General features: G+C 34.8%; 3 protein-coding genes across 3 annotated transcripts; 1 reads left to right on the top strand and 2 right to left on the bottom strand.

Moving 5' to 3' along the window:
* The first annotated feature begins 9,858 nt into the window (after nucleotides 1-9,858).
* On the top strand, nucleotides 9,859-11,872 carry LOC147809030 (uncharacterized). The gene has a single exon (XM_087163766.1). It carries the CDS (start codon nucleotides 9,989-9,991, stop codon nucleotides 10,748-10,750), a length of 762 nt encoding a protein of 253 aa, XP_087019892.1. The 5' UTR covers nucleotides 9,859-9,988; the 3' UTR covers nucleotides 10,751-11,872.
* Nucleotides 11,873-15,087: 3,215 nt separating this feature from the next.
* Nucleotides 15,088-15,735, bottom strand: LOC147809029 (uncharacterized). Its single transcript, XM_087162747.1, has 2 exons — nucleotides 15,594-15,735; nucleotides 15,088-15,449 (listed from the first exon to the last, which is right to left on the bottom strand). The coding sequence occupies exons 1-2, from the start codon at nucleotides 15,733-15,735 to the stop codon at nucleotides 15,088-15,090; spliced, it is 504 nt and encodes a 167-aa protein (XP_087018873.1).
* Nucleotides 15,736-15,770: 35 nt separating this feature from the next.
* Nucleotides 15,771-16,532, bottom strand: LOC147809028 (uncharacterized). The gene has a single exon (XM_087162746.1). It carries the CDS (start codon nucleotides 16,530-16,532, stop codon nucleotides 15,771-15,773), a length of 762 nt encoding a protein of 253 aa, XP_087018872.1.
* Nucleotides 16,533-16,763: the final 231 nt, after the last annotated feature.

Genomic DNA, 16,763 nt, shown 5'->3' with positions numbered 1-16,763 from the left:
CATGAAAATAGATGACATTGCTAACTATATGGCCACTCTTAATACGAAATTCTATAACAAAGCCCAGGACTGCACTGATGCAAACTTCAATAAGATATTCGACACAGATATTATCAGCGAAAATTCAAATTACAGTCCACTCGCTGCATTTCTCTCATCAGATTGCATTCTATCAAAGTATTATAACATCCCATGATTCCCAATTCACACTACACACGCAAACAACACATCTACACCTGAACTCTGGTAAACCTGGTGAAGGAGCAACCTTGTTCGCAGGGTCCGATCCAGGGGAGCCAGAGATTTGTAAGCCTAAGAATAGTGAGCAACCCGGCACGAGCGGTGACTTGCCGGGACGGCCGGGTCACTATATTAACAATAACACCAATGGTTTTTTGCTACCTAGTTTACCCCATGTATTATAATGTAAATAATTTTGTATCTATTCAAGTAATTTGTAAATAATTTTGTATATAGTTTACCTTGACTTTAATATTTTTTGCTTATTAATTTTATTCATCCTGTAAATAATTAATTAATTAACTGTGCTAGTGCTTGTATATAGATTTATCTCTTAAATGGAGTCCCTCCGAACCTTTTTTCACTCAATCATATCATTGTACCTTATTCAATTTATGACTACCTAATCTATGCCTATTAAATTTAGATGAATCAGTTAGCGGCGCTTCGCACCGAATACTGAGTTACTATACATTTCCAACGTTCATGGTTATCAGCTGATTTTTCTTCAAACACAACGTATTTTTTTGCTTACAATTAAAATTTTAATTCCATTTTACTACCACTGGGAAAAATCGTAATGGAAGGGATCAAAAGTTGGCAGGTATGTATCATGTTATACGCTGTCAGCCTTTCCTCTTTTCCGCCTCCCTTTCATCCCTGATCGCTGGAAGCGTCTCCATTCTCTGTTATCATGAGTCGACGTGAAAAGACAAAAGTAGGCGTTTCCAAATCATTTCACTATGAATTCAATTTCAAAGAAATGTAAAATATTTATAATTTTGGAATGTGTTCGTAATAGGTAATACTTTAACGACAGATAATTGTTGAATATTGAATAGAATAATTATAAATGAAATTTGTTATGCAATCAGAAGTACAACGTAGTGCTTAGTTATTTAATTTAATAATTCCTTTAACTCATCATTTAGTTACGAAAATTATACCAATATATTTTTTAGAATTAAGAAAACACTAAAATTTAAAACAATATTTCACTTAGAAATACAATATTCTGCACTTTAACAGTTAGGATCGTACTACAACCATGGTTGATGACGACCTGACTTAGCTTAGCTCATATCATACACATTTATAGCTACCGAGAGTCTTTGATGGTTTGTTGAGACGTCATCGCCGGAAGTGTTAGCGAACTGGGTATTCAGATTTCTATTAAGAGAAAACTATAATAAATAGTTCAAATTTTTGAGTGACGTAAAATATTTTTGCCTGAGCTATATAATTTAATAGCGATAAAGTATTTTTAAGCGGTGAATTTTTAGCTTTTTATGAGAATAATTCAATGTTATTTATAACGCTATAAATCAATAAAATGAACATGAAGCAATATTATTCCAAATAGAAATATTATAAGCGCTGTAATTATTTACAAGTATAATATAAAAATAGAACAAAATAATTTAGCTAAGTGCTTAAATAATAGTAATGATAAAGTTACGATAGTAAATAAATTATAAATAATTTGAAATAGTATTTCGGTCCTGAAGATAGCATTTATTATTTTATAAAATAAATTTAGCTTTTTCCATTTTTTGTTGACTATTATGAAAAGGTGACGTACTTTCAAATCTTAAGTTTTTCTGGCATATTAACTTATTGATGACAATCTTTCTTATAAAATTTGTTAAAAAAATATCACAAAATAGAGATTCCTCTAGAAAATTATAAGTTCAGAACAGAAATTGTTCAATAATTTAAAAAAATTAAGCACAGTAAAAGACAAGAAAATATTGAATATTTTTTATGAACTGCATTTCAACTTGTATACAATTTTTTGTTAATCGTAATATTTAAAAAAAAAAAACTTAGATAGAAAAAATATAAAAGCCTTTTTAAAATCATTTTTTCTTTTTACTCAATGAGTTACATCTCAGTAATTGATATATTTTTATGTAAGATACATTTGAATGAATAATGTATACGTATGTATAAACTGTTGTTTTATAGCATGTTAACATAAACTCTTTCAGATTTATAAGATAAACATAATACAAATGGGAATAAAATGAGAATACCACATTTATTTTGAAGCTAACTCAAAGTTTATTTATCCTTAAGACTACAAAAATCTAAAAAAAAAAAATTTTTTTTTTAAATAATTTTAAAAAAATATAAAAAATAATGATGAAAAAAGCCTTATTTTCAGTTTTAGTATAGATTATTATAAGGCGTTCAAAATAATAAAGAAAATAATAACATAACAATGCAATAATAATTTTTTTTGCCAGTTTTGTACGACAAAATATTACAAGGAGGATAATTATTAATTGGATAATTTTATGGAAGTAGTCCGATCAGAACATTTCGAAAGTGTGCACCAGTTGTGCGCATGAACCCAAAACCTTTTATAAAAGTAATTGAGAGAAATTTGTCATATATATTTTGAGAATTGAATCTGTAGTGGTTGCCAAGTGAATAAGTGACGACTATGATGGTTTATGATGAGTTTTAAGCCATGTTTTATTTATCATGAGTGTAGTACTAAAACTACAATTCGAGCAAACTTATTATAATATCTTGGGGTTCTTATAGTAGACAAATAAATGATAGATTAAATAGAAGTAGATGTAAGTAAAAGCTATTAAAAACTGATTTAGTAAACTTATGAAAAGGATTTCTTGCCTAAAATAAAGATAGAAAAGTGTCAGGATTGCCGTCAACTAGTCTGAATACATCACTTTTGAGCAAAATTTTAGTTTTATATTTGACACGTTCACGGCGGGAAAAGTGAAAATACTGGTACGGGAAAAGAGAAAATACTGGTAGAAGAACTATTTCAATGTTAGATAATATTCGGGAGGAGTTAATCTATTCTCAACAATGACAATTCACCGAAAGGAAATTTATCATGGCGAAGAAGCAATTCAATATAAAAATTGCATCCGTTAAAAACAATTGGTAGTTATGGATTTTTATTATTCCCGGAAAAAATTAAAAAATGAAATTTATTGTTACTAGTTTATACTCCGCTGCGCTGCCAAGGTGAGACAATCTAGCTTGACCCACCGGTGGGTCACCCCGGCGTGAAAGTGTTAAAACAGCAGTAAAATGTATACTTCCTATTTACTATTTGCATTTATAAACTAAATTTAAAATTATTTTAACCACCACTACATTTAAATGAACATACATAAAAACATAGGATAAATCAATTTTACTTGTTAAATTATCATCAATTATGCCTTTCATTTTTCAAAAATCAATTACTGTACATATCAAATCATGTTTTATCTTTATTTTTAATTTAAGTCTACAATCAATATTTCTAGTGTTAAGTAAAAACGTCAATTTGTCATATTAAATTTTTTCATTGTTTTATTATTTCACAAGCAAACGTCTTGATTTTTTTTATGGGTACCACAATGTATTCGAGTGAACTTCAATGTATGTCATAATTAAATATGTGCTAGTTAAAATATAGAAATTTAATTAGTGAAATATGTATCAATTTATGTTAATATTCATTTATGTCAACTTATGTATATATATATATATATATATATATATATATATATATATATATATATATATATATATATATATATGTCAAATTATGTTTATATTTATATATGTCAACTTAGATTCCATGAATCAGATATTCCAATGTTATATTTACTCAAGCAAAGTTATATTTATTCAAGTCAAGCAAAGCTACCACATCGACTGCTAAATTCAAAATGTTATTACTATAAATTTTCTGTAAATTTCTAGATGTATGGGATAGGGGCCGCTAAGTGGCCCAGGTGCCCAATTTTTGTAAATAAAGTAAGTAAGTAACTTGTTAAATTAATGTGATTGGAAGTTAAATATTCGTTAAGCAATGTAAATCTGATACTTAAATTCATAAGAAACACGTTAGCATTCATGATATCAGTGATGCTTGCCACGCGAATGAAAATATAACAAGTGATAGAAATTTAATTCATTTTTATTTATTTAATCAATATAGTCATTAAATTGTAACTGTCATTATGTCACCATTATTACATTGTTAATTAGATATATTTGAAACGAAAATATTAATTGCTCTCACATGCAATAGCAAACTGACAGAAATATACTAGAAAAAAGTTGCGAATTCTAATCTTTTTACATAGTTTTTTGCTTTCTATTTGCCACCTTTTGTTTTTAATTTCAGGCTAGCCTGGTAACTTGAATGCTTAAATGTGAGGGTATTGAGCGAGGTTTGCCTCTTCATCAAAAAATATTTGCTAAAGGCAACGGCAGTAGGCGATCTAGTGATAAAAATAAACAGTACAGTAATATGAAAGATATATACAACAAAAAAAACGGATTCGAATAATATTTGGTAAAATACAAGTACGAATGCGAGAAGTCCGAATAAATTAAAATATATACATAATCGAAAAAATTACTATGTACATATTTACAACGGAGTGATTTATTACAAATCCGAAAAATTAGTGTATACGTGAACGACAAAGTATGCAACCCCGGCATTCTATAAAATGTCTAGGCATTGCCGGATGTTTTTAGGCAAGGTTTGAAATATGAGAAATATTAAATACTTTCCCTAGGTATTGTATATAATACCTAGGCATTCTATAGAATGGCAAATGCTATTTAGGCAAAGTATGAAGAAAAAAAACGTCCTGATGAGGCTATTGTGTAAATGATGTGCATTTCTCAAAAACAAAAATGTTATTCTGAAAAAATAATGAGAGTGCCATTAAAAAAAATTAATTCAAAATGGGTAAAGAAAAATGAAAGCTGTACAAAACATAATTTATGCCTTTCTTATTAAGGGAAGCAAAATTTTCGTATAAAAAATTCCCATTTAAGTCACAATTATTTTCAGTTTAGAAACAAATATTGCACAAAATATCCATTTCATCACCTTTACTAGCATGGCCACAGAAGATTTCATACTTTGCCTGTTTCTCATTGGCATTCTATAGAATGCTTAGGAAATGTGTGAAATATAAATCATTTCATACATTGTCGGCTAATTTTAGGCATTTTATACAATGCCGGATTTCAAACTTTGCCGGTAACATATACATATTTACAAACGGAGTGAAAATATTAGTGATTCAGATTATTATCGAAGAAGTGAACCTGGTAGCTTCGTTCATTCATTGTGACTGGGCGTCTGAGGCCTTACGGTCCTTTTCCCATTCCTCCTGAAATTAGACTAAGAAACATACATGACAAAAGTAAAGTTTGGGGAGCAAAATGGAGTTCGTGAGATAAGAAAGAAAAAATAGCACTTTGCCATTATTAGGCAATAACAAAATTACAAGTAATAAAAAAATACATGAAAAAAGGTAAAATTAAAGTACAATGGAAAAATAAGCACTAATGAATACAGAGATGCCAGCTGCTCCGGATACGCCAAAATAATTTTTAAAAAACGGTAAATAACTACAAAGAAAATTTTGCAAATATTTGACTATTTTTGCTTGCTTCTTAAGAGGTATAGCATAACGCAAGTACTTGTCTTGTTGGTTGGCCGGGGTACCTGAGGCCGGAACGGCCCTTTACCCCTTCATCATGAGATGGAGTCCTTGAGGTGATTCCTTCTGGTGGGGAAAATCTAAAATTGAGAGTAGAAAATTAGTAATGAGCAAATTGCTCATGTGAAATCACATGGCGTGATACATTTTGTACATACATATATAAAGATACTATAAGATAAAAGTACATAAAATACAGTAAAATACTACATAAAAATATTGATAAGATAAATAGCTATTAAAGGTTTAACTTCTAATGAGAAGTTTGTCCAATATTGTACGCCCCTAGTACAAAATATGCTCATTTCAATCTCACTAACCATATAGGTTCGTTCATTCTATCTCTTATTGCCCTTATAAGCAAATCATAATGATTTTGTCAGCGCATCACTTTCTTTTTCCAAGTAGGATTTGTCATATATATTGTAGTGCCAGTTATTTATAGTAAAAATATATCGAATATTTAAGCCAACGTAAAATGTTTACTTCTAGAAAGAAGTTTGTCATATTGTACATCTACTGTACGTTATTTCTCTATATCACATCAAACATTTCATTCTTTCATTATTTACAATGTTCATTCATTCTATATATTTTGCCCCATTACAAAGCATAGTCAGTATTTTAAAACAAATCAAAGAGATTTTGTCAGTGTATATATATATAATATTTACAAGTCATGTCCGAGTTAGGTTTCCACATTTAGTGTATTGATTTTGCCACAAATAATGCCATTGAGTTTAACTCACATGGTCAGAATTACATCACTTGTAAAAAAGTGTGCAATTGGCCTCAGGGAGGCGTCTTCTGCTAGATTTTCGTACTCAAAAATAGAGTCGAAATTTGCTGCATTGCAGTCTAGAGCCTTTTTAAAAAAGTTTCGATTTTGTTTGTGAAATTGATGTTCGAAATTGTCCAATTCTGGGTCCGAGTGAATGTCTACATTTCTTTGATACCATTCTGCGCCAGTTAGTTTTCTCAAGATCTTATTCTGAGTTGCTGTGAGTTTCCCAAGCTCACTTTTTGTAGCATTATACCATGCTGGCGAGGCATAGGTCATGATTGGTCTAATCATGGTGGTGTACAGTAACTTCTTAAGTTTTATGCTCAATTTTCCACTGTACATAACTGCTTGCAGTTTTCGAGTTGCAGCATTGGCTTTATTTTTAACATTTTTTACATGATCCGACCAAGTCAGTCTGCTGTTAATGACTAGACCTAAGTAGGTTGCTTTGTTCACCCTTGGTATCACTTGGTTAAAAAGTACTAGGTCATTATGGTCTCTAATTGATTTCCTGTTCTTTTGAATAATCAATAGTTGGGACTTTTGAGCATTTACTTCGAATTTCCAATCTAAGCACCATTCTTCGTAATCATAGATCTTATTCTGCAGTTTTTCTATAGCCATGTTTGGGTCAGTAGATTTTACTATGACACCCGTGTCATCTGCATAGAATGCAGTTAGACTATTCCAATCGCCCCTATCGATTGGGAAATCATGTGTAAATAGGATATACAAAATTGTTCCGAGTATGCTACCTTGCGGTACGCCTGCTCTAATACTCCTCATCGTGGAGCATACGTTTTTCATTCTAATTTGAAAATTTCTCTCTGCCAAATAACTGATTATAAATTTTATCAATCCTTTCGGGAATTCAAGTTCAATCAATTTGTAAATAATACCTTTGCGCCAAACTCTATCAAACGCTTTACTAATATCAAGCATCAACAAAGCCGAAGTCTGTTTCAGATGTAATCCTCTGCCAACATAGTCAACTATGCGTAACAACTGTTTAGTAGTATCGAGTTTCGCCCTGAACCCGTACTGCTCTCCGGTAAGCAACTTAAGTATGGTTTGAGCCTAGTATATGCACTATTCTTTCTAGTATCTTCCCAAGAGTGCTAAGCAGTGAATTGTATAAGCCTACAAATTATTTCGAAATAGTGGTGGATAAAAATCTACTAAATTGAATTTATTAAACCAAGAATCACAATTGATAAACTACCACTTTAAAATATGTACTCGAGGTCCGGAGCAAGTTAGCATCTCTGGTGCACTAAAAAACAAATCTGCAATTATCTTCAATAGTAATATGAAAGAAAATAAGCTGGATAAAGTAGCTAATTTTAATCTCTTTCAATAAATTTTTATTAATAACCAATTTTACATTTTTAGCCGCCTGTGGAATACCTGTAAGTACTTGATCTTACCTAATTTGAGTCTGGGTATTTCCAATCTGAAATTTGTTTTTTTTTTTTTGGTGTGCAAAATGATATTTTTAGTGTAGTTTATTTTTTGTCTAAATTTATAAGTTTATAAAGAAAGTAGATGTATATGCTTCGGTGATGGAGATGTAAGACTTTCAAAAATGAAACAATATGGCAAAGAAACATCCTCTTTAATATTGAAAGATAACAAACCATCTACGAAACTTCACAAACTCCAATTAACAAGTTATTCTTTAAAAACATTAAAAGGGGTTATTAAAAGAACAATTAAAAACTTAAAACTTTTGATTGTAAATGTCGCATACTGCAGGTGGGCGTCACCGGGAAGAAATTGGGATATCGGGACGAAGTCTCGGACGCTGCACAACAACCTCTCTCGCAGGCAAACTGTCATCTGCTTAAATACTGGACTTCAGCCTTTTCACTCCCTGCCTTGGCCGCCGGTTGATGCTCCTCCGCCGGTATTCATCCGCGCAGGAACTATTTCGGTTCGTCCTCCTACCTTCGATCTTCGTTCCCATCCTCGATCCTTCTACCTCAGATTTTCATTCTATCTGAGCTGACTCAACCAACAGCCTCTACAGTAGCCCCCTACCAGCGCTAGCGAGACTTTTCCAGCTCATTGCTGATACTTTACCTGAAACTTAACTCGACGGCCTGGTCGTGTCTTAACCTCTCTTGGCATGTCACTAGGCTCTGGGATAGTAGATTCCTCTGTAGATTCACTCATAGCTGTTGATTCGCTTTTAGGAAACATGTCCTGTTCATCTCGGGATACATATGCAGGTTTTAGACGATCCACGTTTACCGTACTTTCCCGGCCATGAATAAGAATCCTAAAAACCTTCTCCCCTCGACTCAGCACTTGAAATGGACCCTCGTATGGTGGTTGCAGGCCTTTCTTTATGACATCGGACCTCTGGAAAACATGACTGCACGACGAAAGGTCTTTACTTACAAAAACAGCTCTATGGCCCTGATGTCTGGACTTTACTGGCAGCAACTCCTGCATGGTCTCTTTTAGTTTTCCAACAAAGTTTGCGGGATCCGCTGTACCAGTAGACGGACATAATAAATTCTCCAGGCAGTCGTATCGGAGTTCCATAAACCATTTCCGCTGTCGTTGCCTGCAAGTCCTCCTTCCATGCAGCTCTAAAACCTAAAAGAATGGTAGGTAAAACTCTGGTCCACCGACTTGTACTGTAGGCTCTAATCGCTCCCTTCATCTGTCTATGAAATTCTCTCCACTTGACCATTTCCTGCGGGATGATAAGGGCTTGTTCGATGACGGGCCGAACCCAGGAACTTAGTCAGGGCATCAAACAGTGAGGCTTCGAACTGTGTTCCCTGGTCTGTTGTGATTCGTAGAGGTATTGCAAATCTAGCAATCCATCCAGCATAGAAAGTCTCAGCAACCGATTTGGCTGTTATATCTACGAGCGGGTAAGCTTCTGGCCACTTGGAAAAACGGTCAACACAAGTTAGACAGTAGCGAAAACCTTCTGATGGCGGCAAGGGACCTACGATGTCGATGTGCACGTGCTCGAACCTGGCATTTGGTGGAACAAATGTACCAAGCTTGCTCTGTGTGTGACGTGTTACCTTAGAACGTTGGCAAGCTAAGCATTGCTGAGCCCATGTTCTAACATCTTTCTTTATACCAGGCCATACATATCGCTCTTCCACCAACCTTATAGTAGCCTTAATACCTGGATGTGAAATAGCATGCAGTTTGGAAAAGACGTTTTTTCTGTCCACTTTCGGTACGAATGGTCGAATCCGTTTGGTAGATACATCACAAAACAGTTCCACACCAGGATCACCTATTACGAATGGTTGAAGTACTAAAGACGAGTTACCGGTTTGAGCTAAAATTTCGGCTAGTTCCTGGTCACCTTTTTGGTTGTTAGCCATTTCTTGAAAATTGATATGGGAATCATCATCTTTCAATGGTGACCCGGATGTCTGACGATACAAGCAACTTTCATTTTTCATCATCGAATTAATAGGAAACTGCAACTATGGCGGAATCGTCTGCAGTAAAAATTCCCATCTTCAATATCTCTGATCCACACCTGTGGTTCCATATGGTCGAAGCAACTTTCCAGCTTGCGACACCGAAGCCGATTACGGAAAGCAAAACAAAGTTTAACTACTGCCTCGCCCATCTTCCTCCTGAAGTAGCCGCAGTTGTAAGGGACGTCATTATTACTCCTGACGCAGAGGATCCTTTCAAAAAGCTGAAAGAAGAAATTATTGCACGCTGCGGGGAAACAAAGTCCCAGGAAATTCGACGTTTACTCTCCGGAGAGCAACTAGGAGATAGAAAGCCTACTGAACTCTTGCGCACTATGCAGAGAAGAGCTGAATCCCACGAAATCTCAGATTCTCTACTTTTGGAACTATTTCTAAATCAGCTACCGCAGCATGTTCAGTCGATATTGGCCGCAATCCCTTCACTAAGTTCAACTAGAGCAGCAGAAATCGCTGATAAAGTAATGGAAGTGTCAACTTCAAGTGAAGTTAGCGAAGTTTCTTCAAACCAACAATGCACCTTTGAACTTTTAGAAGAAGTTAGAGCTCTACGAAAAGAAGTAGCTGCATTGCGGACACGCAGCAGGTCTCGCAACCGGAATTATGCACAGTTTCGTAATCGTCAAAGCCAATCCTCATCTCCACATCGAAACTCCAAAATGTGCTTCTATCATCGGAAATTTAAATCTGATGCTAGAAAGTGTGTCAAACCCTGCATCTACCAGAAAAACCAAGAAAGGCAAGAGTGAATGCGACTAACATCTTGCCTCCAACAAATTGTCGCCTTTTTGTTAGAGATAGACAAACTAACAAACAATTTCTAGTGGATACCGGAAGTGACTGCTCAATTATTCCAGCAAATAAAAAAGAAAAAACTCTTTCTCCTATTCAGACTTTTAAAGCTGCGAACAATACCATCATAAAAGTATACGGTAAGAAATTGTTAACTTTAGATTTCGGTCTTAGACGAAAGTTTAATTTTCCATTTTATATTTGTGATATAACTAATCATATTATAGGTGCAGATTTTTTATACTATTTTAATCTTAAACCTAATATTAGAAAACGTTGCTTAAATGATATTACTACTAATTTAAATTCTCATTGTATTTTTAAAACTTCTGACATTATTTCAATTAAAACTGTTCTTGGTGAAAATTATTATGAAAAATTGTTAAACGAATATCCTGAAATAACGAAACCTATTTGCTCAGACCAAATTGTTAAGCATAATGTTGTACATCATATAGAAACTTTTGGTTCACCAGTTTTTGCTAAACCTCGGCGTCTAGCGCCCGATAGGTTAAAAATAGCAAAAATGGAATTTCAACATATGTTAGATTTAGGCCACATGCGCCCTTCCAAAAGTAATTTTTCATCACCTTTACATTTAGTTCCCAAGAAAAATAGTTTGGACTGGCGTCCAGTAGGTGATTATCGAGCTTTAAACGCTCAAACTGTTAAAGATAAATATCCAATTCCTAATATTATGGATTTTACTAGTGAACTACATGGAACTAAAATATTTTCTCACATTGATTTAATTCGAGCTTTCCATCAAATACCTATAGCCCATGAAGATGTACATAAAACTGCAATAATAACTCCTTTCGGATTATTCGAAAGTACTCGTATGCAATTCGGACTTTGCAATGCAGCCAGTACTTTCCAACGCTTTATTGACGAAGTAACTAGAGGCTTGGAAGGCGTTTACGCTTTCATAGATGATATATTAATAGCTTCCGAATCTCCCGAAGAGCATATAAAATATTTAAAATCACTTTTTGATAGACTGCAGTATTTTGGTTTAACAATAAATCCCTCTAAATGCTTATTTGGTCAGAATAGTTTACAATTTTTAGGTTTTAAAATTTCTGAAAAAGGTATTGAACCTTTAAGTGATCGCGTTAATGCAATTCTAAATTTTCCAAAACCAAATACGATTACTCAATTACGTAGATTTCTAGGATTATTTAATTTTTATAGACGCTTTATTCCTAATGCAGCTCATATTTTATCACCTTTAACCAAGTTTTTAGAAGGACAACGAAATATTAAGAAATCTAACAAATCATCAAAAAAATCTGATTTACCGTTAATTTGGACCGATACTTCAAACAAATCTTTTTCTGATGCAAAACAAGCAATAGCCGATGCAACTCTATTAAAATATCCTAAACCTGGTGCTAATTTAAGTCTGTGGACTGACGCGTCTGATTTTGCAATCGGCAGTTCTTTAATGCAATATCAAAATAATGAGTGGGAACCAATTGCATTTTTCTCAACAAAATTAAATAAAAGTCAGCAAAATTGGTCAACATACGATCGCGAATTATTGGCAATATACGCGTCAATAAAAAAATTTCGTCACATGCTTGAAGGTAGAAGTTTTACTATTTTTACTGACCAAAAACCTCTAATTTATGCATTTAAACAAAAACCTGAAAAATGTTCCCCACGCCAATTCAGATATTTTGATTATATTTCTCAATTTTCAACTGATATTAAACATGTAAAAGGAAAATCTAATTCAGTTGCTGATACTCTATCGCGAATAGAAATAAATGCAATTTCAAAACCTCCATTTCTAGACTTTAAAAAACTAGAACAAGAACAAAATAAAGATTCAGAATTAAAAGAAATATTAAATTCAAATAATTCATCTTTAAAATTAGAAAAACATTACTTTTCTTTGGAAGATGTTAATTTAATATGTGATTTTTCAACTAAGTATCCAAGACCTTTTATTCCAAAATCATACAGGCAAATTATTTTTGATAATTTACATTATTTTTCTCATCCTGGAATATATTCAACTACGAATTTAATTTCTAAACGATTTGTGTGGCCCAACATGAAAGTGGATATCAAAAATAAAGTTCGTTCTTGTGAGAAATGTCAGCGAGCTAAGGTTTTTCAACACACTAAAGCTCCTTTTAGTACATTTGCTCAACCCGACGCAAGATTTTCCCATATCCATCTGGACTTTATTGGCCCACTTCCTATTTCTGAAGGTAAGCAATACTGCCTAACAATAATCGATAGATTCACGAGATGGCCAGAAGTTATCCCTACTACGGATATGACTGCCGAAACCACCGCAAAAGCACTTATTCACGGTTGGATCTCTAGATTTGGCACACCCGTTACTATAACTACCGATCAAGGCCGAAATTTTGAATCAACTCTTTTTCGAAATCTCACTAATATCTTAGGCAGTAACCACATCCATACTACTTCATATCACGCGCAAAGTAATGGAATGATAGAACGATTTCATAGACAACTCAAAAGTTCTATAATAGCACAGGAAAATAATAAATGGACCGAAATTTTACCAATTGTTTTATTAGGTATTCGCACAGCTTTAAAAGCTGATATTAATGCAACTTGTGCACAACTTGTTTATGGTACTTCCTTACGTCTACCTTCGGATCTTTTAAACGCAAATTCTTTATCTCCACCAGTAACAGAAAATTATGTCACAAATTTAATGGCCGCAATGAGAAAATTAAGTCCTGTACCAGCATCAGCACACAGTAAAAATAAGTTCTATATTAATCCTAATTTAAAATCTTGTTCTCATATATTTTTAAAAGTCGATAAAAATCGTCCTCCACTATCACCTGCATACACCGGACCACACCGTGTAATTGAACGTTTGGATAAAACCTTTATTATTGATTTTCATGGCAGGAAAATAACTGTCTCAATAGATAGAATTAAACCAGCTTTTCAAATATCTGAGAAATTAAAAATAAATAAAATTCCAATGGTCGAAAAGCAATTATCTCCAACAAAGGAAGAAAAGCCAATTGTTACAAAATCTGGTCGCCGTGTGCATTTCCCAAAATATTTTGTTAAAGAGTATGGAATATAAAAGCATCTAAATATTTTGTATCTATTAATTGTATTCCAATTTCCAAGTTAAATTTTTTTTCTTCGTAATTAAGACGTATATTTGAATTTACTACTTTGTATTTTATGATTGTTTTTTTAACAATCATTATTGGTATCGTGACTTTGTCACTGGGGGGATACTGTGTGGTGATAGGTTCGCCGCTCATCGTAAAATCAAGTTTATTTCATATTGTTATCTGTTTGTCTTTAATCAATTGTGTTTTTACTTATTTTTGAAGTGAACTGAAATAAGAGTTCTGACGTCATATTCTTAGAATTGTATAAATGCCAGCACGCACATGACAGCCTGTCAGTATTTCTCTTCTTCGCTCGATGGTGCAAGCTTCTTTGAATAAAAACCAAGTGGTTGCCACTCTTTCTCGATCTGCTAATGCAAAGCAGCACCCATCGCAGTATCTGAAGCGTCTACCACCATCGCCAACTGTGCATTCATGACAGGATGGTACAGCGTGGTTGAATTCGCCAATTCTTTCTTGCTCTTCTCAAAGGCAGTAACTGCTTCCTCCGACCACTTGATCGCGCTTTTATCATTTTTCTTAGCACCTTTTAAATATTCGTTTAAAATTGCTTGAGTGTGGGCAGCTCTAGGTATGAATCTTCTATAAAAATTCAAGACCGCAAGAAATCGACGCAGGTCTTTTATTGTTACTGGTTGAGGAAAATTAGCAATTGCAGAAACTTTATCAGGAAGCGGAGTAATACCCTTTTCCGTTACACAATGCCCTAGGAATTCTACTGAGGACTGTCCCAGGACACATTTGCTTACGTTGAGTGTTACACCATATTCAGCAAAACGTTGAAAAACTCGTTTTAAATGCGTTAAATGCTCTTCTTCGTTCTTCGAAACTACCAATACGTCATCAAAATAAGGTACACAAAATTCAAACTCACCTAAGACTTGATGAATGAAGCGTTGGAAAGTTGCGGCAGCATTTGATAATCCAAACGGCATATACAAAAACTCGAACAATCCAAACGGTGTTGTTACCGCAGTCTTTGGTACGTCTTCGCTGCGCACCGGAATCTGATAATACGCTTTTTCCAGGTCCAAGGTAGAAAATATCCTTTTACCTTCCAAAACCTGAAAACAGTCTTGCATGTTGGGAACAGGGTACCTATCTGGCACGGTCACACCATTAAGACGACGAAAATCACCACATGGTTGTCAGTCGCCGTTCTTCTTTAACACCATGTGTAACGGACTCGCCCAACAGCTTTTGGAAGGCTGACAAACCCCTGATGCTACCAGAAATTCAAACTCTTGTTTTGCAGCCTTCAACTTATCTGTCGATAAACGTCGAGGTTTCGAAAAAACAGGAGGTCCTTTTGTCTGTATCCAATGTTCTACTCCATGCTTAACTTTTCTTGGCGTGACACCTGATCTAATCAGAGCAGGAAATTCAGACAACAAATTGTGGAATTTGGAGTTCTCTAAAATTACCCTTACTGCTGAAGCATTCCCAGTATACCGGTAACCTCTTGTTTGCAACTTGGTCAAAGGATCAATTACTGTAGCATTTTTGACGTCTATTAATAAACCAAAATTGCGTAAGAAGTCAGCTCCGATAATTGGATGAGGCACGGCAGCGATGATAAAAGGCCAGTAGAACTCTCTTCTGAGTCCGAGGTCTAATTTCAACAGGCGTTAGCCAAACGTTGGAATGGTCGTACCGTTTGCGGCGAACAACTTCATCTGAGAGGAATGGTCACTGGATGCATAAGCAGCACAAGGTATCACAGAGACGTCAGCTCCCGTATCGATGAGATAACGTGAGGATGTAGACCTGTCCGTCAGATAAAGTCGCTGAATCATCGCTTCGCCGTCATCCTTATGACTAGATGACGGCCTCAGCAGTTTTCCGGCAGGAACGAACATGGAGGTCGGCATTTTGTGGCTCGTTGTTTAAATATTTTATGATACCAGCAATTCTGTGAATTTGCAGACTGTCGGCTTCGGCTTGTAGAGCGTTTCTGACTGGTACTTCTCGACCGGTCACTTGTACGGGCTTCCAACCGTGCGAGACGAGCTGTGATCTCTGTCAATAAAGACCGTAAATCCGTCTGATCCGTCGAATCAGCAACTACGCTGACTGACTGTGCGTTAGTTGTTGTAGCCATGATACCATCCGCCATCTCTGCCAGCTTGTCCAGGTTATCGTTGGAAATCGCCAAAATCTGTTGAACGTTAGTAGGCAATCTCTGCAAAAATAAAGATTTAAGAATTTCATCGTTAATTCTCGCTCCGGCTTTATTCCGCATCTCCAGAAGCAGTCTTGAAGGACGGCGGTCGCCAAGTTGCATCCCCGAAATCAAATCCCTTAAGCGTTGAGCTTCAGATTCAGCATATTGAGAGCACAGTCTTTTCTTAAGTGCGGCGAAAGGCTTATCCACAGGTGGACTGATAACAATGTCGCTGATAATCGCCAGTTCCTCCGGTTGTAGAGCAGCAACTCCATGGTGGAATTTCGTTGATTCTGTATTTACTCCCGCAAGAGTGAACTGACTTTCTATTTGTCTGAACCACAATTCTGGATTAGCTCTCCAAAAAGGTGGCGGCTTTACAGTGACACGAGCAATTTGTTGATCAGCAGTTTCAGTAGATTCGGGCATTTTTCGCATTAATCCAAAATTTATAAGTCCAACAATAGAAGTAATTTGTACTCACGGCTTGCCAAAAAACTTTAAAACTTGAAACGTACCAGCATTTCCCCGTAATCCATCAACTAGTAGAATTTCTCAAAAGCAGTTTGCAGAAACAGAAATATACGCATTCGTTTACAGGTCACCAATTGTATATGCTTCGGTGATGGAGATGTAAGACTTTCAAAAATGAAACAATAT

The sequence above is a fragment of the Parasteatoda tepidariorum genome, chromosome 5 (assembly GCF_982258835.1).
Source record: "Parasteatoda tepidariorum strain Cologne lab strain chromosome 5, Ptep-v5.0, whole genome shotgun sequence".
NCBI classification, from domain to species: Eukaryota; Metazoa; Arthropoda; class Arachnida; order Araneae; family Theridiidae; genus Parasteatoda; species Parasteatoda tepidariorum.
This window is presented reverse-complemented; position numbering and strand designations above follow the sequence as displayed.